This window comes from Crotalus tigris, unplaced genomic scaffold, assembly GCF_016545835.1.
Source record: "Crotalus tigris isolate CLP2741 ecotype Arizona unplaced genomic scaffold, ASM1654583v1 scf7180000018445.1570621, whole genome shotgun sequence".
In the NCBI taxonomy this organism is placed as follows: Eukaryota; Metazoa; Chordata; class Lepidosauria; order Squamata; family Viperidae; genus Crotalus; species Crotalus tigris.
Genome location: NW_024097006.1, coordinates 1,145,608 through 1,168,013, shown reverse-complemented (window position 1 = coordinate 1,168,013; position 22,406 = coordinate 1,145,608). Strand labels below are relative to the sequence as shown.

Here is a 22,406-nt window from a genome sequence, read left to right as displayed (position 1 = left end):
ATTCCCAGAATTCAACTTAATTTCAACTCCCAGCCATCATGCTTTAAACCTAATCAGATTCAGTTCTCCCCCCTCTTTCTCCACTGAACTCCATCCGATCCAACACTACCCACTAGTAAAGATAGTATTCACTTACCAATAGTAATTGGGACTGGGAACTCCATTGTCAAGCAAAGCCATCATAAGTTGAAAACTATTGTGACCATACTGCTTAGTGATGGCAGTCCTGGTCACCATCATTAAGCGAGAACTGCACAGAGTCATTAAGCAAGGACCTCCCTGATCATCACTTCCAATTTTCTGCCAGCTTCCCTGTTGAGTAAAACCAGCAGGAAAGGTCCAAATTTGGATCACCTGACCATGAGATGCTACATTACAATATCATAACTACAAACTGGACACCAAGCACCCAGGTCATAATCACATGACTGCAAGGACACTGTGCCCGCTGTAAGTACAAGGTCCAGCTATAACTACCAATCAGTGTCATGGTTAAGTCTGAATAATTGTTAAACACATTGTCATTAAATAAGGAATGTTGTGTGTCCACCTTCAGCAGATTAAAATATATGAAGATTTATCAGATCAGAAAAAGGTAGTACTACGAAAGAGCTGACAAAGAAAAAGAATCAAACAAAGGGACTCCAAACTTCTAGCCTTTCAAAGGCCATCAAAACCTGTTTCTTTCCTCTGTAGATTTTTATTTTTACCACGCCTCTTTCATTATCCTTATTTCAAGTCACCCACATTCCTCAAACTACTCTCTATATACAGCGTCCTTTACCTGATGTCATCTTCATTGAGCTTCCTTACTATCTCTTTAGAGTACATAATGATACAGCTGCAGCTACACTTTGCAATGTTATTTGTCCCTAAGTGGATCAGCAGGAAAAAAAAAAAAAAAGTAATTTTCAAAGCCACAATCCCTAATCTTGGAAGACAACACAATTCATGAGGTAATATACATTTCTTTTGGCTCTTTTTGGTCGCTGGCCATCAGCTTCCACAATTGTTCTCTGTCTCCTATTGAGCATTGTGTCTTTTTTTTCCCCCACCATAAATGTTCAGAGCCTGTTTCTTTCGTGGGCATTTCAAAGCTGTCTCTCAATTCCTTTGGTACAAAATTTCTTCTAATTGCGTCTTACTTTTTAGTTGCTCTACTCATCCGCTGAATTTGTCCCTTTGTCAGCTGTTTTTTACCATCTCTTTTCTTTGATGTGATAAAACTGCATATGCGCTGATCTGCTGAAGCAGTTCCAATTCTCTGACTTTATCTTAATCAAGAACATTTCAGGTCAGGACTACAGATTTCTGTCTATTCATCTTTTGTTCCTTCAACACCATTAACAGACATTTTTTATTTCTCGTAGTACAGATAGTACAGAGAGTCTCCCTTCTCAGACTCTCAATGTGCTAATACATACTACTCATTTAGAGGGAAAAGTTGTTAGGGACTCTATCGACAAACTTATTAATTCTTACTGTTCATTTGTTCACTGGAAATTGGCTACCTTATTCCATACAGGCAGTCCTCGACTTACAACAGTTCACTTAGCGACCGTTCAAAGTTACCACAGCACTGAGAAAAGTGACTTATTACCAATTTTCACACTTACAACTATTTGAGCATCCCTATGATCACGTGATCAAAATTCAGATGCTTGGCAATTGACTCATATTTATGACGGTTACAGTGTCCTGTAACCTTTTTCATACCTGCAGCTGACCACCCAACCTCTCAGGATGCTCTTGTTTTACCTTTCTTCCTTGTCTCTTCCTCCTACTCAATCCTCTTGATAAAATGTTGTCACAAAACATTTTGTAAACAATGTTATTTACAATTAGATGAAATGCTGTTTGCTCACCCTGTTCACTTGCTGATTGCTACTTACGCTGCACTGTTTTAATTTAGAGCTCTTTTAAAACAACTTTCTTTTCCCTTGAGGATTTTAAGCAGCTTTGCCCCTTTTCACTCACATAGAAATATTCTTCTCAAAATAGTGCTTGCTATCACATGTACTGGCACATCATATGTAATCCATAAACACATTCTTCAGAACCATTGTTTAATTAATATGCAAATACGCATAGATTAAATAAAGATGCTTATAAATAATCTGTTAAGGGATTTAACAAAGTAAAAAAAACCTGGGGGCATGCAACATACACAGGTTTAGACAACCCCCTCTTCTCCTGAAAGGATAATAATCACATAAATTACCTGATTCATATAGACTTCAGGAAAAATGTGTGAACTTCCCAGTGTTATCATCCACCCAAGACATACCATCTGAGAAATTTTTACACGTTGGTGAAAATCATGCAGGTGTCAGCATGAGGCCAAATTTGACTAATTTCAAAAAAGTTAAGTGGAATCTCATCTGGCTTATACTATAGTGTATTTGGAGGGAAGATCAACAGGAAGTAGAGGATTGTATGCTAACTTCAAAAGTATTTTTTTAAAAAAAGCCTACAAGAAATTCATGGCAAGCCACCTCCTAAACATTGGCAAGAAAAAACTAAAGAGTTTGTGAAACCACAGGCTGAACCTAGCTTAAGAGAGACCTTCTTCTTATGCCATAAGAAATGATGCTGTACCACTGTTATGAAACATAGGTCAGAGAAAGAAGGCTGAAAGAGTGTTGGGTTGTATGCAAGATTTAATCAGCCCAGAAGAGGAATTGTAAGGGCTGGCATGAATATACTTTGATTGAATTTGTTTGTTGATTAAATTTATATGCTGCCCTTCTCACTATCAAGCGACTCTCTATCCTGTCTTCCAAAACTCTCCTTGAAGCAAGAAAGATTTGGCTTTCTCTTTGTTGCAGGGGGTCAGACTAGAAGGCCTCCAGGTCACTTCCAGCTCTGTTATTCTGTTAATGATAGCAAGAGAGTCAAGCAGAGGTGACACAACAGAAGATGGGCTGTTCTAAAGCACCCCAAGGCAGATTTAGGAAGCCCATTCAGCTCTATTTGCATCTACTATCTCCTCAAGGGTGATGGAAAATTCTCTTATTTTTATTTCTTGCTTCTTAATCTGAGCCAAACATCGAACATGAGTCTCAGCCCTGAGAATGCCAGCCCAGGCTTGACGTAAAGGCCCCCTTTGTCCCTTTCTTTCTCGATCTTGGAGATTTCAGGAAGCGATAGGCCACCACTAATGTGTTTTTTTAAGGATTCTAAGAAATGTCCTCCCAGGAGAACACTTTCTCCCTTCCCTCCCAAGGTGTCCTGCCAGCTCATCAGGGCTGCTCATTTACCTCACTGGGGAGTACAAACAGCACCCGCCTCTTAACCTGTTTACATGACAAACATCACAAGGGCTGCCAGCTGCTGTGGAGTGAGCAACAGTGCCTCCAGCCTGGGCTGGGCTCCAAGCAGAAGCGGCAACTCACAGGCAACTGTCTGCTGACTGAGGCCAACCTGGCATGCCCCAGTTCTGCACAGGCCTCTTCATGTCTTCTTTCCCTTTGCCAATAAGCCAAAATGGGACATGCTTATGTCCAGAAGCCATGCAGGGAGGGGAAAAAAACCCCCAAACCAGTAGGTTGGTCACTGTGCCTTTTCGTTTACCTTGACTGATCAGACGTTGCAAGAGAACAGCCAAGTTAGTTTATGGTGATTTAAAAAAATGAGGAGCCTGGTAGACCTTCTCATGAGCTGCAATTCCACTGGGTGCAACTGATGAAGTGAGCAGCAGTTCACTAATGTTTATGCCTTTTAATAACATTTGCTAGTCAGAAAATGCTAGCTAGCGCCTTCTGATTTCTTGACTGATCAAGTGTCACAGCCTTAAGGGACGTTGCAAGGAATGCAAAGAACAGGGGAAAAAATGGACGCCACTTTATCCCTTCCTGTAGCCAGGGATCTCTCCCTCCACTATGCCATAAGTGCAAGCCTGCTTTTAAGCAACCCAAGACTGGGGGACAGAGAGGTGGGGGGAAGGATCTCATTCTTTTGAAATCACTCAAGCACTAGAATCATGGATCAAACATTATATTAATCATGTAAACTACTGGTTCCCTTTTCTTTTTTATTTCTCACCTAGGATGAGTGCAGAAAAACCCACCCAAAGAAATGAGGGTTAAATCCTATCATCTACTCTGTGGGTCAGGCTTAAAGGAAAGGAAAGGCTAGTCCAAGAAAAACAGCCATTCCCATCATTGCTGCAAGCCTTGGCTTAGAAAGAAAATCTGCCTTGTCTGCAATCTCTCAGCGCAAGGGCATGGCTGGATGGTATTTGTACCAAGGGCCAGGTGCCACCTTCTGTACTCAAAGATAATACTGAAAATGTAAGTGATTTTCCATTTGACACCCAGTCAGTCTAGCTACCAGTTGAAGTCTGGAAGGTCCTAAATTTTCAGTGGATTATCTCCTTCAAGGACAGGTAAATGTACAATGGGCATGCTGAGATTAAAACACAGAGGGCAATATCTGGGCTGCAGGAGAAGCCAGCTCCTGGCTAAAGTGGATCTAATTCTCCTTCTATCACAAATAAGGGGGGATTTGCTAGAACAGTGTTTCCCAAACTTGACAATTTTAAGGCATGTGGACTTCAACTCAGCATTGCTGGCTGTGGAATTCTGGGAGTTGAAGTCCTCATGCCTTAAAATTGTCAAGTTTGGGAAACACTGTGCTAGAAGATGGATTAAGTATCTGGCTTATTCTTGCCTGAGATTTCAACCAACCAGCTCTACATTTAATATACCATAATGGGATTCATTTGCTTTTGGCTTAGTCTACTGAATCGAACCCTGCCACTGAGATTTCTAAACCATTGCATGAATCATAGCTAAATCACAGTTAAACAGATCTTGCTCAGCACAGTCAGCTAGACTATAAATTAGTAGTTGTGGGAAGAATCCAGAGAAAGAAATGTTTTGGGAAATATTAAAAAGGCAGAATATATGTCCCCAAACGATTTTAAAGGCAGAAACCTCCCCTCAGTTCTTCTTTCTCAGTCTGCTTTCAATCATTGGCAATTCCTGAGCATATTGGGTTGGATTTTCTGTATGTTTTCTCCCCCCCCCCTCTCTTTTTTTAAAAAAAGGTATTTTTTCACTACTGCAAATTGTTGGACTTCCTTGGAACATGTCATTTTTTTGTCTAAGTTCCAGTTTGATGTCCCTCCCCACCTGTCTGTAGCCATTACAAAATAATATAACTTTTAATGACCAAGTCATGAAACACTATGTGCTGGATACTGTTTAACCACGACCTCTCATTGGTTCATTAAATTGTTCATCAAATTCTCTTATCACATAGACAAAAAAAGCTCTTTCTGGGCTAGATTAGCAACCCCTCCAAATATATCAAATTTACCCTTTCAGCTGCTGATCCTTAGAATTAATAATGTATTGATAAGGTGACCAACCATCCTCCTTTTGGGAGGACAGTCCTCCTTTTTTGAGTTCTGTCCTCCCTCAAAAAGTGTCCTCCTAAATATCCTCCTTTTCCATATACCGTCCTCCTTTTGGGAGGACAGTCCTCCATTTGTGAGTTCTGTCCTCCCTCGAAAATGTCCTCCTAAATGTCCTCTTTTTCTATATTTGAAGACTAATCTGCAGGGCTTTTTTTCCCTCATAGAACACTCAGAAGGCGTTCCGGGACCTTTTTTTGATATTTTTTTTCAACTTTTGCCTGAGCTGTGCTACTCCCCCATTGGTTTCGAAAGCCAATAGGAATTGCTGCTGAGTGCACCAAAACACCTGGGCGGCAAACTTTGCACGTGCAAGTTGCAGGAACTTTGCACCCCTCACTGCTACCCAACTACACCATCTCCTACTTAGTTCTGCAGATAGCTGGAGGAGACTGGAGCAGTAAGTTTCTCTTGATCTTCCCTGTTCGGTTCTACACAGGGATGCACAGGGTAGGCGGTGGTGCTGGGGGGCGGCTGGGGGGTGGCTGCAGTGCTGGAGCCAGCATGTCTGGTGCTTTGCGAGCTGCGGGGCCAGCTCTACGGGGATGCGCAGGATGGGCAGTGGTACTGGGGGGCAGCTGGGGGGGCAGTTGCAGGGCCGGAGCCGGGGCAGCTGGTGCTTTGCCTTTGCGAGCCGTGGGGCTGGCTCTGCGGGGATGTGCAGGGTGGGCGGTGGTGCTGGGGGGCAGCTGGCGTGGGCGGCTGCAGGGCCGGAGCCGGCGTGGCTGGTGCTTTGCCTTTGCAAGCCATGGGGCTGGCTCTATGGGGATGCGCAGGATGGGCGGTGGTACTGGGGGGCGGCTGCAGGGCCAGAGCTGGCTCGGCTGGTGCTTTGCGAGCTGCGGGGCCGGCTCTCCATGGCAGGGCAGTGGTGCTGGTGGGGCAGCTATGGGCAGGGGTATGTCGGGCAGTTGACCTTCCATGGGCTGCACCAGCTGGTGGTCTACGCAGTGCTGACATGCGCTGCCAGCACCTCACCCTGCGCACCTACATGGCCGTCCTGGAGCACCTGGCTCACAACACCTGCCTCCGCCACTCACCCCCGCGCAATCCAGCCGTGTAGATTTTTGGACAAGTGAGAAATCGAGATTGAATGTTGATACTCTAGCTGCAGCACTTGCCGTAAAATTCAATATGAAGGATATTTTTTGTTCAGATATTTCCAATATATTGTTAGAAGATGATACATTGACAAAAAATATTCATTCAATGGAAAAGTACTCATTTAAATAATTAATAGGCATGTAAGCATAATTACAATATAAAATGTTATTGTTACAAATGGTTTTTATTATGCATTTATCATATTATAGTGTATTCTGTATTACTGTTGCAATAAATACAATGTTTCTTTTATTTACGATATTTTTTTCTTCAATTTATTCGTGTCCTCCTTTTTGTTGTAAAAAAGTTGGTCACCTTAGTATTGACCAAATAGATGTTTTAATCCAGCTAGGTTTCCTTGTGATATAAACTAGCTGCTCTTTGATTAAAAGCGTACTTAATTAAAAATTGGCATTCACAAATTCAAAATGAAAAATAGAAATAAACAGAAGAAAAAAGGTTGAATTCTGCTAGATGAATTAAACCACTTCTACTAATCACATTTGTAAAATAAACCAAACACACAGAACATCATTGCAGTTCTCTTCGGGCAAGTGTGCTATAGAGCTGTCTCTCATCCTGAGATAGCCACTCTCCTATTCAAACTATATCTGTATCACATTCAGTGAAGGCGGAGTCCACTGTCACTTAATCAATAAGACGTGGAGGGGAGTGGAACAAGGTTTTTTTTAATACCCAAATACATATACCAGGCTAGAAACCAGGAGACCATGAGTTCTAGTCCCGCTTTAGGCACGAAATAAGCTGGATGACCTTGGGCTAGTCATCTCAGCCCTAGGAAGCAGGCAATGGTAACTATTTCCAAATGACCTTGCCAAGAAAACTGCAGCGACCTGTCCAGGCAGAAATCAAAAACTAACTCAAAGGTGCAGTGTGTGTGCATGCACACACCCACACACTGATGCAGATGTACCCGCCCACATACGCATATACACAAAAGGTATAACAAAAGCCAGGAGCCATAAATAATTTGTTATAAAAATGACATTAAATGATGTTTTTTTTTTCTAAATAGGTCCTTACTTGTTTGAGACATAACCTTTGAACATTCCTAAACACAGTCCTAAGTAAGATTTTCTCTGAAAAAGAAGAAATAACTAATGAAACATATTGGGACTGACTTTTGGTACACCTTGTGCATGTGCATATGTGTCTGTATGTGTATACATATACACACCCATGGCTATTTAAGCCAAATAAACCTAGAAGTGCTTCCCTCTTATCTTGTTCCCTACTTATATATTTATTTTACTTAGCTTCATCTCCCGCTTTTTTTCTCTTCCTGGAAATGGAAATCCACGTTTCCTTCTCCCAAATTTAACCACACAACCACAATTTGGCTATGTCTTTGAGAATTACTGGCCCAAGGTCACCTAACCAATTTTGTAACAGAATGAAGACCTGAAGCCAAGTCTCCCTAAATGTCATCCAACACCTTAGTCACCACAACACACCACTAAGTAACATTTCACTTCTGCAAAACTCACCCTTCACTGGAGAGGTTTTATTTTAATCACACATCATGAGGAAGAATCATCTTAATAACTGCAGTCTTCTGGGCAGAGCGAGGAGTCTAATATGACAGTACTTAAGGATACTTGGCTCCCTCTACTCCAGAAGAGCCACAATCAAACAAACGGGAGAATAAGGAAAATACATCGCTCAAATAAACATGGATAATGAATAGCTATTGCTGAGATCTGTCAAACATATCCTCCTGACGAGGGGATATTGTCCAACGCAGTTCTAGCAGCAGACCATAAAGAGAAAATTGCTGTTGAGCATAACTTAGTCCCGAAGAGATCAAACTAACGTGTTCCATATAAACACTGAATGAAAAATAAATACGCATAGGGTTACTGCCCTTGTTTCATTCCTTACCTTAACATCAGGCAACTGAACAAATTCTGACTGACCCATCGCAGCTGCAAATGTTGGCTTTTTTTAAAAAAAGTTGCAGGATCTGAAACTTTGGAAGCTGAAGTTATATTTTTGCTGCCATGTTGTGAAAAGGCCGCATTTCATTTGGACAACAGGGGAAAGATGTCCAGGTGTTGGTGGTGGGACTTGGCCCGAAGGCGACCAGTCTGTCCTGTTTTGTGGCAGAAGAGGTTGGAAACTGAACTCCAGATCATTGACTGATTCAGCACTGTTCTCAAGAGGTAGAGAGATACACTTTTTGTTGCCAAGCAGATTAGTAAGAATCGCTATGCACAGACTTGTAGCCAAATCTGGCTTGCTACCAAGTCAGAAATACACAAGGATCAAGCTGTCCTTGCCTTTTGGCATTTGTTCTGCCAACAGCAGATAATACCTCACCTCTAAGAACTTCACTGCTTTCTCTGTTTACCTTCTGGCCCCACACCTAGCCCTGAAAAGAGAATCTATAACTCAATAGGAAGACAATAATTCAATAATTAGCATCTCTATTAAAAGATCTTAGCTAACAAAAGTAGGAGTCCAAGGAGACAATATTAACTTAGTTGTGCTAAAGAGCTGACACGCTATAAAATGCAGTAAGGAAACCAGGTCTTCTGATTATTGCTACACAGGTAGATCCTCACCTTACAACAATTCATTTAGTGACCGTTCAAAGTTACGGGGGCACTAAAAAAAGTGACTTATGACCATTTTTTACACTTATGACCATTGCAGCATCCCCATGGTCATGTGGTCAAAAATCAGATGCTTGGCAATTGACTCACATTTCTGATGATTGCAGTGTCCCAGGGAGTCATGTGATCACTTCTTGCGACCTTCTAACCTTCAAAGTCAATGGGGAAGCCAGATTCACTTAACAAAACATGTTACTAACTTAACAACTGCAGTGAATCACTTAACAACTGTGTCAAGAAGGGTCGTAAAGTGGCGGAAAACTCAGAATTCTCAACCTATATGGCTGATTTGTTCCTGTTGCTTCCGTTTTAACACCTAGACTCTCCCTATCTTGGAAGCCACCGTGCTGAACTTCCACATCTGCTCCCCCCTTTCAAGTGGACTGTTCAGATGTTGGAAAAGTATCGCAGTTCAGCCAATATTCATGAAAGGAGTCAGAAGTTCATGACAGCCAAAGGCATAATTTTCAGCACATGGTATCACTTGTATAGCACTTTGGGGCTGCACTATTAAAAAAACAACAGCACCACAAAGAATGAGGTTTCTGTAAAAGGTACAGGTATCATCGGGATAACTCCTTCTTCAGTAGATGCCACCTCTAACAGTTGACATCACAAGAGGTGAAATAGCAATAGCAATTAGGCTTATATACTGCTCCGTACTGCTTTACAGCATTCTCTGGATGGTTTACAATGAAGAAGCATTATTTGCATATGGCCCCCAACAATCTGGGTCCTCATTTTACCGACCTCGGAAGGATGGAAGGCTGAGTCAACCTTGAGCCCCATCAGGCTTGAACTCCTGGCTGTGGGCAGAGTTAGCCTTCAATATCGCATTCTAACTACTGAACTACCAGGGCTCAGGGCACACCAGATATTCTGGATGCAGATGCTGAGGATTTTAACTGACTTTTCCCTCGCTTCAGTTTATATATGTATTAGCTAAAAGCATTTTCCCACTTAATGTCTGGTATTCTTATTTACTTTGGGGCTCTAGGATGGACTTATCCATTAGGCCCAGGGCATAAAGGCCCATGAAAATCTTTTTTTCCCCTAAATCAGAGAGAATAAAAATGAAATAAAAGTTATTTTTGATTTCTAAAATATACATATTTTTCTATTTTCTCCCATACTTTTCATCTTTTTTTCTTTTTTCTAACTTTACTTTAAATATGTTTTCACATTTATCTTTTACTATGTAAAAATCTTCAATAAAAATATCTTAAAATATGAAGACAACATACATACAAGTCCAATTAAAAACTCGTTCATACATTACATGCTACCAAGAAAACACTGAAAATCCTATGCGATTTAATACAAATATGCTCAGCTCTCCACATCCCCATTTTTCTTACTGTCACCATGCAGTCAAAAGACACTGTATAGCTGTTTTCTATTTCTATTTATAAAGTGACTGCCTGCAGCCCCTGTGGTGAGCAGGTCCCTCTGGCTCCCTCAAGTGAAGGTCCTTCAGCCCTTCCCCAACTATCTCTTCTACATCTTGTCATTTTCCTAGAGAGATTCTCTGTAGATCGATTGATTAACAATATTGCTAATCCATTCCAATCCTGATGCATTTTGGGCATCAACTATCAGAGAAAATTAAAAATTGCATTAGGAATATAATCAATACAACTATATACAGTCAATTTACTATGATATCCTACCACGGTGCCCACAACCAGCTCAGAGTAAAGCCCCAATGAAATAAGACCAGCTTCCCTACAAAATACAAGGAGGAATAGTAAACCTGGGTGATGAGAGGTCAACAACGTGGGGACTACTATGTCATTTACTCATAGCACTATGAGTAAATGACAGCTATGTCATACATTACTGTGTATCCTGGTGTTATATTATAGCATAACCAACCTTTGAATTGGGTCCAATGCTAACCAATGCATCAACATAAAATAGATTATCAATCTATACTAAGGGGATTGTCAGTCAACAACCAGCTCTTCTAGCTGCTATGTTTTGTACCAATTGCTTCTACTGTGTTTTCTCCAAAGGCAGCTCCATACATAGCATATTACAATAGTCCAGCTGTGAGATTATCAAGATGTAATTACCATGGTGGTACACCAGGACTGAGGTGGCACAGTGGTTAGAATGCAGTATTGCAGGTGAACTCACTGCTCACTGCCTGGAGTGCAATTCTGACCAGCCCAAGGTTGACTCAGCCTTCCATCTTCCTGAGGTAGATAAAATGGGGATCCACATTATTGGGGACAATATTCTGACTATAAACCACTTAGAAATGGCTGTAAAGCATCAGACGTTGGGCCAAGCCCCCCAGCCAGAATTCCTACCTGCTGCTTCATTGGGAACTGAGAGTCCAGGAGGAGCCCCAAATCAGAGACTTTGATCCTATCCAGAATAACCCTCAAAAACAATATTATAGAGTTCCTCAGTTCTCAGGGACTGTGGATAGGCCACTTTAAAAGCACATCATCATGTGAAGGCAAATAGTAAGTAGGACTTACTCTAAGCTTGTTTCATTTCATCCAAATCTAGGTACCTTCAGAATTTCCATGGCATCTCTGACATGTACAGACCCTGAGGCAACAGCGTAAAGCTAGATGTTATTGATATATTGGCGACCTCTCTAACTTTACTCCTTAAATGACAGGTGATTTCTCTAAAATCTTTCATGAAAATATAAAATAATATAAAGGAGAGCTCCAGCTCCTGCAGAGGTTTGCAAAGAAAGATCCAAAGGCTTGGGTCTTTCTCCACTATTAACACTAACTACGATTGCCAACTCAGATAGGAGCAGAATAAAATTGTACTCCCGCTCCTAGCCCATATAGACAGTCCAGAAAGATGTCACGATCAATGGTACAGTACTGAATGCCACTTATAGTTCTAATACTCTCCCCCGCCCCCATCTAAGCCCTGACAAAGTCATTGATGAAAGGAAGCTGTAAAGTAACTGTCCCATGACTGGGCCAGAAATCTGAAAATGTTTCAGATACTTATTTCCTTCACAATCTTCCAAGCAAGGTTCCCTAGCAATTTCTTAATAACTTTTCCTGAAAAGGGAAGGTTGAATACTGGGCAAAAGAAGGTCAAATCTAAGGAAGGGTTTTTTTTTTCAATAGAACATACCACCCACCCACTTCAAGGCAGGTAGCCTTATATCCACAAAGAAGTGTTGATTATTTCCTGGATCTAGCCATTCTGTCCTGTTAAGCTGCCTCCAGGAGCCAGAAAACACAGGATCAAGTTCCCAGTTGGCAATCCTGAACTATAGAGAAGCTCAGCTGTTTCTTCAGGCTCCACTCTCTGCAGAATCCCAGATTACTACACAAGATGTTCACCACAGGGAAGCCAGGGTGAATATGGGGAATTACGCCTGCAAATAAACCTACAAAATCATTGGATGTGGTTGCAGGTACTTTGACCTGCCCATCTTTCCCTAGCAGAGTCCAGGATACTCTGAATATGGCCCTCAGGTAAGAATCTGCAGATAAAATATGTGCAGGGAATAACTGATGCTTTGCCATTGGTTTGCTTGAATATGGATCATATACATTTCTTGAATCACCCCACCAGTTTACTATGGAATTATCCAGGGCTTTTTTTGTCATAGAACGCCCAGAACGGAGGTCCCGCACCTTTTTTGGATGGAACCTTGTAGGGTAGGCAAGGCGGGTTGTATGACATGTGTGAGTTCCGGCACCATTTTTTTTTTTTTTTTTACAAAAAAAGCACTGGAATTATCTCCTTGGTTCCGTTCCTGACTGCTACCTGTTTTTTCCTACCCATCAGAAGGAAAGCATGTAGAACCCTTAAGAGAGAGTCCAAAACGGTTCTCCTGTTCCAAGTGTTACTTATAACTCAGCTCATTCCTTCTCTACTTTCACAGCAGTCCTGAGACAAACACCACTTTTATTCCCCTCTGCCATCTAAAAATAAATCCTCTCAAAATAACAAACCAAGCAGGGCTCTGCCCACCCTCCCTCATATTGTCAGCAGCAACTCAATGGACTTTTTCATCAAGAACGTTCCCGCATATAGAAAATTAGACTGCAGTTACAAAGATCCTAGTCTAGCATTTTTCCTGTCATACTAGTTTCCTGCAGGTACCATATTTAGATATTTCTATATGGGGCAATATTTTTTTGTTATATTTATAATATACCTTTTGTTGAGGAACACAAGCCTCCTATTTCCAGACTCCTCATTTGTGAAAAGAAAGAAAAGTGGCACAATTGGCCTAGAGGAGGAGTACAGAAATCCAGATTCAAGGATAAAACGGGATTCAGAGAGTTTTGCTTGGGATTGTGCATGAGGCAGACATGCAAGCTCAGGAAATGAAGCAGCTATTTAAAGTCTTCCTGATCGGCGCTACACTGTTTCCCTGCATGCTCCAAACCACTTTTTGTCCTCTCAATCTGGATCCCTAACTTGTCCTAATAACCATGTGGAGTTTCACAACATCTGGGCTACTTCCTCTCTTCACATTTTGAGTGTAGTGCACAAATCATGAATCTTCAGCTTGAGAAACTGGTATCGGGATGCCTCTTTGCCATCTCTTTAATTCTAAGAGATCATTCAGCGGGGAGGATGAGAAACATATCATAGAGAAGATTTATAAAAATGTATCATAATGTGATTTTTAAAAAAGAGTTTGTCTTCACTGCAGTAGACCAACCTTCCCCACTGGACTGCTCCCAGGATACACGGGCAAAGCAACACCCATTCACTATTTGGAGCCCAAAGGAAGCTGCTGATGATCTACAACCAAGTTAGATGAGAGGCAGGAAAGTGATTAACACTGACAAAGAGTGAGCCCATCCTCTCTCAGTTCTTCAAGTGCACTCCTGCCCAGCATCCTGCAGGGCCAGCTTTTTTTTTTTGGTCTCCGTGGATGTGTCCAGACAGATGTGAGTGGAGCCTTCTCTCAACATCGCCTCATCGATTTCCAAAGTCACAATGTTAAATTTTATCAAGCTAATTTTTTAAGGAGAAGCTCTTGGAGCTGTCACATTAAACCAGCGGTTCTCAACCTGTGGGTCGGGACCCCATTTGGAGGTCGAACGACCATTTTACAGGGGTCACCAAACAACACAGTCCGCCATTTTTTCCCCCTTTTCCTTAGCTGTGCTACTCCCTTTTATTCTATTGGCTTTTGAAAGCCAATAGAATAGACTCTCTTGAATAGAATCTAATTCTATTGGCTTTCAAAAGCCAATAGGAATTGTCCAGGCTGTCTCTGCTCTGCTGAGCCCGCCAAAAGTCCCATTCTGCAAACGGTGCTGCAAATTGTCTGCAGTGAAGGTGAGCTGTCTGGAAGTTTCCACCCCTCCCTGCTGAGCAACTACTAAAAATGTAAGGCAAGGGGTGGAAGGTGGGAGGCCAGCAGGTGCAGGGAGAGTTGCTGGCACGTATGGGGCCTGGTGAGTGCCTTACCTCCTTTGGGCTGGGCCAGCTGGTGGCCCAGCTGGTGGTCGGCCTGCTCCGTCTCTGCCGCTTGCCAGCTACGCCTCAGCCGGCGCAGGGGGTGGCACCACGCATGTGCGGCGCTCCCGGGCAGGGAAAGTCCTTGACTTATGACCGGTTGGGTAGTCCTCGACTTACGACCGGTTGAGTAGTCCTCGACTTACGACCGGTTGGGGGTCACGGCATTAAAAAGGTTGAGAACCACTGCATTAAACGAAGACCACTCGCCCACACAGCCTCCTACCAACCTAATCTTCCAACCATTGTTCTATCCTCTGTTGTATTGGTTCAGTTGGCATATATACTGATCATGCCAAGCCCCGGCTTTCTTAATCACAATAGTTTAAAAACTCTCCACCTGATGGGTTCATGCAACATACCGACTCATGAGTTCTGCAAGCACAAAGAGCAGGGTACATAGACCACTGCAACACTACCACCACAACCTTGCTCTGTAGTAGAGAATAACTAAGATTATACTCTTCCATGGGTAGGTCAAACTTATCCTCTTTCTGTAGTGCCTGGATCTGATTTCACAGTGATTATACCTCCCTACCGTTTCCTGTTGTGAAGTGGGGAACAGAGAAATTCCAGAAACTGGCATATCACTATTTGAAATTGTTAGCACCAGAGGAATTTTTTTCACTTGAATGCCTGCCTTACTCTCAGGTCCACTGCACATGTGATCAATGGAACAGCCACAGTTCCAGGCAACCGCTCAAACTCACAGAGGCCAAGCCACTTCCGAAGGGAGCCGTCCCCTCCCCTTTCTCCCCCCTCCACACCCCCCCCTGCTTTTTCCGGCTGGTGGCTGCAGGGACCAGGGAGTCCGTCTGTCGCCAGAAATCCGGTCAAATTAGGCAGGAAGCCAAACCAGGAGCCTGTCCTTTTCTTCCTAGCTATGTTTGGCTATTCCTTGGTATCGCCCTTCCTTAGACCAAAGAAAAAAGCCAGGAGTTCCCTGGGGAAGCTGCCTTCCTTGAAATGGGGGTGATAGTGAGTGTGCAGCTCTTTAATCAGGGAAATGAAGACGCTTTGTGGAACAAAATCCTCCAACTCAAGAGTTGAGGATCTCTTTGCTGGCTTACATTCTCCAGCCCTAATTTGAATCACATCTAACTCCTGGAATACATTGTTCTTTTCTCCCTTTTAAGACTAAGGTTCAAATCCCAGAACACTTCCTAACCTTAGGAAATAATTAGAAAGAAAACCACTTACTCTGAGCTTGTACCAAATGCTTTTTTTTTTTTTTTTTTTTTTTTTGCACTCCTAAGTTAGCAGAGGCTCTCTTTTTACTCCTTGGATTCTAAAAAAAAAGCTCGTATTTTCAGAAAAGATAGCTTCCAGGCAGACGTGGGTGCTTGCACATCCTGCTTTTAGAAGCAAAGGAACAGGCTTTTTTGGGTTTGTTTATTTGTTCCCTTTTGGTGACTAAGGAACTCAAACTCCTACTTTAGCTTAATGACAATGCTGAGTGGTTGGTCCCATCAACATTTCTCAACTTTTGCAACTTTAAATTGGGTGGACTTCAACTCCCAGAATTCCCCAGTCAGCATGGGATTCTAGGAGTTGATGACCATAAATCCTAAAGTTGCAGAAGTTGAGAAATATTGGATTAGACCGTATTTTTTCAGGAGTAGGAAGGACGCATTTCCCCCCCCCCCCCAGCCATTCTCAAATAGGAGATGGTCGCTCTTCCCTTTTTTTCTTTCCCTAAGTTTAAGGTTTTAGGTGACTTTCCCCAAAAAGATCTGTAATAAAAAGAATTTTGTGGCAATAAGAAAGGAGCGATAAAATAAAGGGGGATCTTATTTACACATTTGCTAAGTCCTAATTTTTCATCAGGTTTTTTTTACTAACCGAGCCACAGTGGCTGGGTTCGTGCAGGCAACAGGTGAACCTGAACCAAACCACACAACAACTCCCACTAAGGTGTGACCCCAGTTAGTGAGACAGACTCTAATTGCTGCCATCTCCCTGGGAGCTGAAAGAAAATATAGCCACTGCCAAAGGGTGGAAAATAAAGCCAGCAATCAGAGTTGGAAAATTGAAAAGCTGAATTCAGGGAACATGTAAAAGTGACGCCCTTTTACTTGTTCTATCTGCAAGCTCTCCAGCTCATTTTGGCAACCAGGGCCCAGGCTATCTCGTTGAAACCACCAAATGGAACCCAGCAACAGCCACGAGCATCATGAAGCCGGTGCTAATAGATTTCAACAGACAAGATCAAAAGCAAGAGCTTGGATTAGCAAGCCAGACCGTGAGAATCATCTCACTCATCAAAGATTGCTGAGAGTAGTCCTAACCACAGATGGAGCAAAAACTCCAAACGTTGTGTTAAGTGTACAGAGATGCTAATCACCTGAGGTGTCTCTGATGAGGGAGGGATATTTTCCATTGTGATCAGGAGTTGGGGAAGGCGCCAGATTATTCTTGTAGATTGCTGATCAGAAGCAAGCATTTTGAATGTATTTGGACGAGCAAAGTCAATGGGGAAGCCAGAGTCACTTAACAACCATGTAACCAACATAAGTAACTACAGTAGTTCACTTAACAACTGTGGCCAGAAAAGTTGCAAAATGAGGCCCAACTTACTTAGCGAATTTCTCACTTAGCAACAGAAATTTTGGACTCAGTTGTGACCATAAGTCAAGGACCACCTATACACTGTCTGATGTTCTGAGGATCGACTCAGGTAAGCCTGAACTTCCTGGGAGCAGGCAGGTTTTCACTATAAGGCAGGGGTAGTCAGCCTTGGCTCTTTTATGACTCGTGGACTTCAACTCCCAGAATTCCTGAGCCAGCAACCTGTCAGGTGCAGCTGCGATTAATCAAGCCAATTTACTGCAGTGGATTCATCAGGAGAAAAGAAAGCTGCTGCGGGGTGGTGGCTTTGCAATCAGCAAGGTAGGGTGTTGAGCTGAAAGCAGCCTGTCCCTTTCTGTGATCTTGTTGGTTTGGACCAGGGATAGGCAACCTTGGCTCTTTTATGACTCGTGGACTTCAACTCCCAGAATTCCAGAGCCAGCATGGCTCAGAATGGAAACCTCTCAATTTCTCCTCAGCATGGCTGGCTCAGGAATTCTGGGAGTTGAAGTCCACGAGTCATAAAAGAGCCAAAGTTGACTATCCCTGCAAGGGATAAACAAAAGCCCATGCATGGGACAACTTTGGCCAGTCACTCAATTGCATCGTTCTTAGAAAGCAAAAAGAAACAACAGAAACGCCAACACATTTCTGTTAAGAACAGCAATATTAAAAATAAGGATTTTTTTTTTTTTAATCAACCATAGCCCCCCTCCTTCCCCACCAACAGACAAGATGTAAGGGACAAGACATAAACTTTCTCAGGACACACAAGGAATATTTGTTAGGCCTGTGTGCTAAAATAAAATGCACACTCAGATTCTGGTGATGTAAAAAATATTTCACCTCCTGCTTGAAAGCGAAAGCACATGGATCCCTTCGCCCTGCTCATGTCAGCACTCTTGACTCACAGGCATAATAACAAATGAGTGATTTATCTTAGCTGCATCAATATTCCTGCCTCTGGGGAGGAGAAGCTCCTTGTGACTACATTGGCATATCCATCATGCTTTTCTTTGACCTATAATCCTTGGGTCTCTAAGTGGTCTCCTCTCTCCAGGGCCAAACTTGCAAGCCTCCAAGCCTAGGCAGGTTGGCCAATAGCTCCCATAAAATAGGACCCGCCTGATTGTCTGCAACCACCAAGCATTCTTACTTACCCATCGGATGCCCTGGATCCTTGGGGCACTGGTCATCTGTCCCTCCAGCTGGATCCGATAGCTGCAGCTACGGAACAAGTGCATTTTTTTCCAAAGCTCGTAGAGGAGGTTTCTTTCAGGGACCGAATCCACGAGTCCCGTGGAGAACTGGGACAAGTCTGCAAGCTCACCGGGTGGAAGTTCGACATTCCACCTTCCTTGCCCACTCCAGGCCACCTTTGAGAACAAGAAAAAAAATAGCTATTTAAAAAGAAAACAGGGACAATTCCCTTCTTCCCATCCTTTCAGCCTAGGACATTGTTCTCGAAAGAGCAGTGTCATTATCACAAGTAGACAGGCACTCTTCGACTCACGACCGCAACTGAGCCCAGAATTTAGATCGCTAAGTGAGAAATTTGTTCAGTAGGTTTTGTCCCATTTTACTATTTTTCTTGCCACATTGGTTAAGTGAATCACTGCAGTTGTTAAATCAGTAATACGGTTGTCAAGTGAATCTGGCTTCCCCATTGACTTAGCTTGTCAGAAGGTCTCAGAAGGGGATCAGATGACACCCCCCCACACGCTGCAACCATCATAAATATGAACCAGTTGCCAAGCATCCAAATATAAATCACATAAACAAGTGGATGCTGCAATGGTCATAAGTGTGAACAATGAGTCCCTTTTTCCAATACCATTGTAACTTCAAACTGTTGTAAGTCGAGGATTGCATACACATACACACACACACACACACACACACACACACACACACACACACACGGTATTTTATTGCACTTCAGAGCAGTCAAAACTTCTTACTCTATGATTTCAGCAAAGGCAGCCACAGCCTTCATTGAGGGAGGAAGGAAAGGAACTCAACAGAAGAATGGTTTGCCTGAAGTCCACGTTGTGATATTAAATGAGAGAGTTGACCTAAAAATCTGACCCGAACACGGTTGCTTTGAGAACACTCCTTTTCCTTTTCATTCCTGTCCGGTATTTTCTTCTACCAACTTTTGAAGCGTTGGACGATCAGGTGCCACCAGTTCTTTATCCCCCGCTTTCTCTTACAGCCGGTTTAACCCAGCTCCTTCTTGCGCCGGAGTTCCTAAATCCGGGCATGGGGACCGCGGAAAGCAGGAATCGGGGCTTCTCCCCTACGCTTACCTTCATGCCCGGTGCCTGGTCCTCATTGAGAATTCTGGGCGCAGCGGGGCCCGCAACCTTCGGGGATCACACGCGACGCTGTTAGGATAGCAGCGAAATGGGACCATCGGGCGAGAGCGGTAACAAAGCGCACGAGCCCGATCCTTTTTGGTTTGAAGTTGCGATCCGGTCGGCGCGTGCTCCTTGCAAAAATGTTTCGCTGGCACGCCCGGGAGCCACCAGGATCTTCTCGCTCTTGGCTTCCTGCTCTCTCTCTCTCTCTCTCTCTCTCTCTCTCTCTCACACACACACACACACACACACACACACACACAAAAGAGCGAGAGGGATAAGGAGCGCGCGCACACGCACACACGTTCGTTGCTTTTGCACCTTCCCTCTTCTGGAGACGCGGGACGGGGGCAAAAGTAGGAAAAGCGCCGCCAAGGCTGCCGCCAGGAGAACCCTTGGCCCTGAGCCCAGAAGCATTCAGCTGGAAAAGCCCGGGAGCAACTTCCCACCCCCTCCCACCCCCGGAACCTGGAAACCGGCAGGCAGCGACGATTGTGGCAGAGCGAGTCGCGAGCTCAAAGCAGCCGCCGGTGGGAGGACAAGGCACTGCCAGAAGACGGTGGGCGAGCAAGGCACTTAACCGACCCCCGCAGTAGAAAGCTCCACGGACGTTCAGAAATCAGCTTCGCCTCGTTTCTTTGAGCCTTTCGGCCGCCAGAGTGGGCTAGGCTAGAAAACAACACGCGATTCTACAAAGATCTTCTCGTTTCTCTGTTTGGAGGAATCGACTTCAACCCTGACTTTCCTCTCAAGAGCTCCGTTTTATCTACGGATCATTTTACAACCACAACCTTCACCCCGTGAGGTTGGCCGGGGTGAGGTAGGGGGGCTTCTAGGAGTAAAGGAGGGTTGAACTTGAACCTGGGTCTCCTCGGTCCTCTACAATATTAGAAGCAGTACACCACCCTGGCTCTTCCGTTTTCCGTCCTGTTCTTTACTATTGTCCTACTGTTTGTGCTGTATTGTCCTTTTCTTCCAAACACGGTGTGTGTTGTACCTTTACAGCAACCTGCCAGACAGGATAGGCTGATTGTATGGAGGGCATTGAGCAACACTGAACCACAGGATGGCAGTAGACCCATTTTTTTTAACCCTTCCCAATCGCAATGCTGTTTGCTTTGCTGTGGGATAGCATGTGGTAAATAAAGCGCCCTCGTTGTGGTTTGTCCCTTAGAACCCAGGAAAACATGGTTTATTCAAACAGCTAGGGTTAAACATAGCATAGAACGTGCATGAACTAATAAGTTCAACAAGTTGTACAATAACAATTATCCAGCCTAAACCTCTGGCTGACTGTGCGATGAACCATAATATATGAGAACCAGTCTACTGTAGTAGTTTAGGGATCAGGTGAGAAACCTGGAGACTGTGAATTCTAGTCCTACCTTGAGCACGATGCCAGCTGGGTGACCTGACCCAATTATTCTCTCTCAGCGGGCAACGGCAAACCATTTTGGAAAATTTTGCAGAGACCTGTCCATGCAGTCATCAGGAGTCCACACTGACTTAAGGCACAAAAATAATTAAGAATAATAGAATTGCCATTTGTTCTAAATAGAAAGCTTCTATGGTTTTTCTATTGTCTGCTGTAGTAGAGCCAATTCTGTATAGTGGTGAAGGCATCAGGCTAGAAATTGGGAGTTCCAGTTTTGCCTTAGGTATGAAGCCCACTGAGTGACTTTTGGAGCAGGTTATAGAATAGAATAGAGCTGGAAGGGACCTTGGAGGTCTTCTAGTCCAGGCCCCTGGTCAAGTAGGAGAACCTATACCATCTCACATAAGTGACTGGCTAGTCTCTTCTTAAAAATCTCCAGTGATCGAGTGCCTACGATTTCTAGAGGCAAGCTGTCCCACTGGTTGATTGTCCTCACTGTCCAGAAGTTTCTCCTTAATTCCAAGTTGCTTCTCTCTTTGATCAGTTTCCAGCCATTCCAAAGCACGGTTAAGGTGCTGGTGTCAACTAGCCTACATTATCCTTTCAATCACATATTTAAAACATGTTTGTTTTCCCTACCCTAATAATAATACAATCCAATAAACATTATACAATCCAATCAACATTAATACGGGAGCACATGGCTCAATTTTTTTCTGGACTAATTGTGCTACACACCACTGATTCAACTGTAGGCTTCTCTATCTGATCTAAGAATCTACATTTTGCTACAGTTTGCAGAGTCTGACTTGCAGGAATTTATCCAGGAAAATTCAGCAAGCTCGTAAGGTAACAGGTCATTGTGTCACTACTTACAAAGCTGATTCAGTGGACACAGTATTTAAAGAAGATTAGAAATTGGAGCCTTAGTGGAGGAAATGCAAAAGATAAATTATACTGTGTTTCCCCAACCAAAAAATAAGCCCTACCATGATTTTAGGGTGCTCCTAATATAAGCCCTACCCCAAAAATAAGCCCCAGAAGCTAGGCAAGGCAAGTAGTTGAGCGGGGGTGACTGCCCTATGGGGAGGTGGCAGGTGGGCATGACCAGTTCACGTCACTTGCATTGGGGCACCTGTGGGGGCCTGGGTGGGACTACGGGGTATCCAGGGGTCTCTGATGGAGGGGGAGGGCACCAGGGCCTGATTCAGCAGAGGAGCCTTGCCAAATCTCCCTGGCCCTTTAGCTACCGGGGCACCAGGACCCCATGGCATGGCCCTGCTGCCCTGAAAGACTGTCTCTCTTTGCCCAGAGCTGCTGTGACTGGGATGGGGCAGGCAACCGCGCAGTCTCCCAGCACATCCAGCAAGCCAGATCGTGTGCCTCCCGGCCCACCCACCCCTTACATCTCTGCCTCCACCTGCTGCTTGGAGGGCCGGACTGGCAATTGTTGCGCTCAGACACACCTACACTGC

The 22,406-nt window shown here is 43.7% G+C and overlaps 1 protein-coding gene across 6 annotated transcripts in view; it reads right to left on the bottom strand.

The window, feature by feature from the left end:
* Positions 1 to 21,212, bottom strand: part of RAPGEF3 (Rap guanine nucleotide exchange factor 3) — a 61,571-nt gene extending 40,359 nt beyond the window's left edge. The window contains exons 1-3 of one of the 6 annotated variants that reach the window (XM_039352593.1): positions 20,418 to 21,211; positions 18,357 to 18,572; positions 137 to 312 (exon numbers count right to left, since the gene is read on the bottom strand). Coding sequence is in view for 4 of the 6 variants with exons in the window: in XM_039352589.1 (XP_039208523.1) it covers positions 18,357 to 18,572; positions 19,506 to 19,511 (222 nt within the window). In the remaining 2 variants the exon portion in view is untranslated. Of the gene's footprint in view, positions 1 to 136; positions 313 to 8,425; positions 9,095 to 18,356; positions 18,573 to 19,157; positions 19,480 to 19,505; positions 19,953 to 20,417 lie in introns of those variants that run through there. The other 5 variants (XM_039352590.1, XM_039352594.1, XM_039352589.1 and 2 more) reach the window with 5 other exon arrangements.
* Positions 21,213 to 22,406: the final 1,194 nt, after the last annotated feature.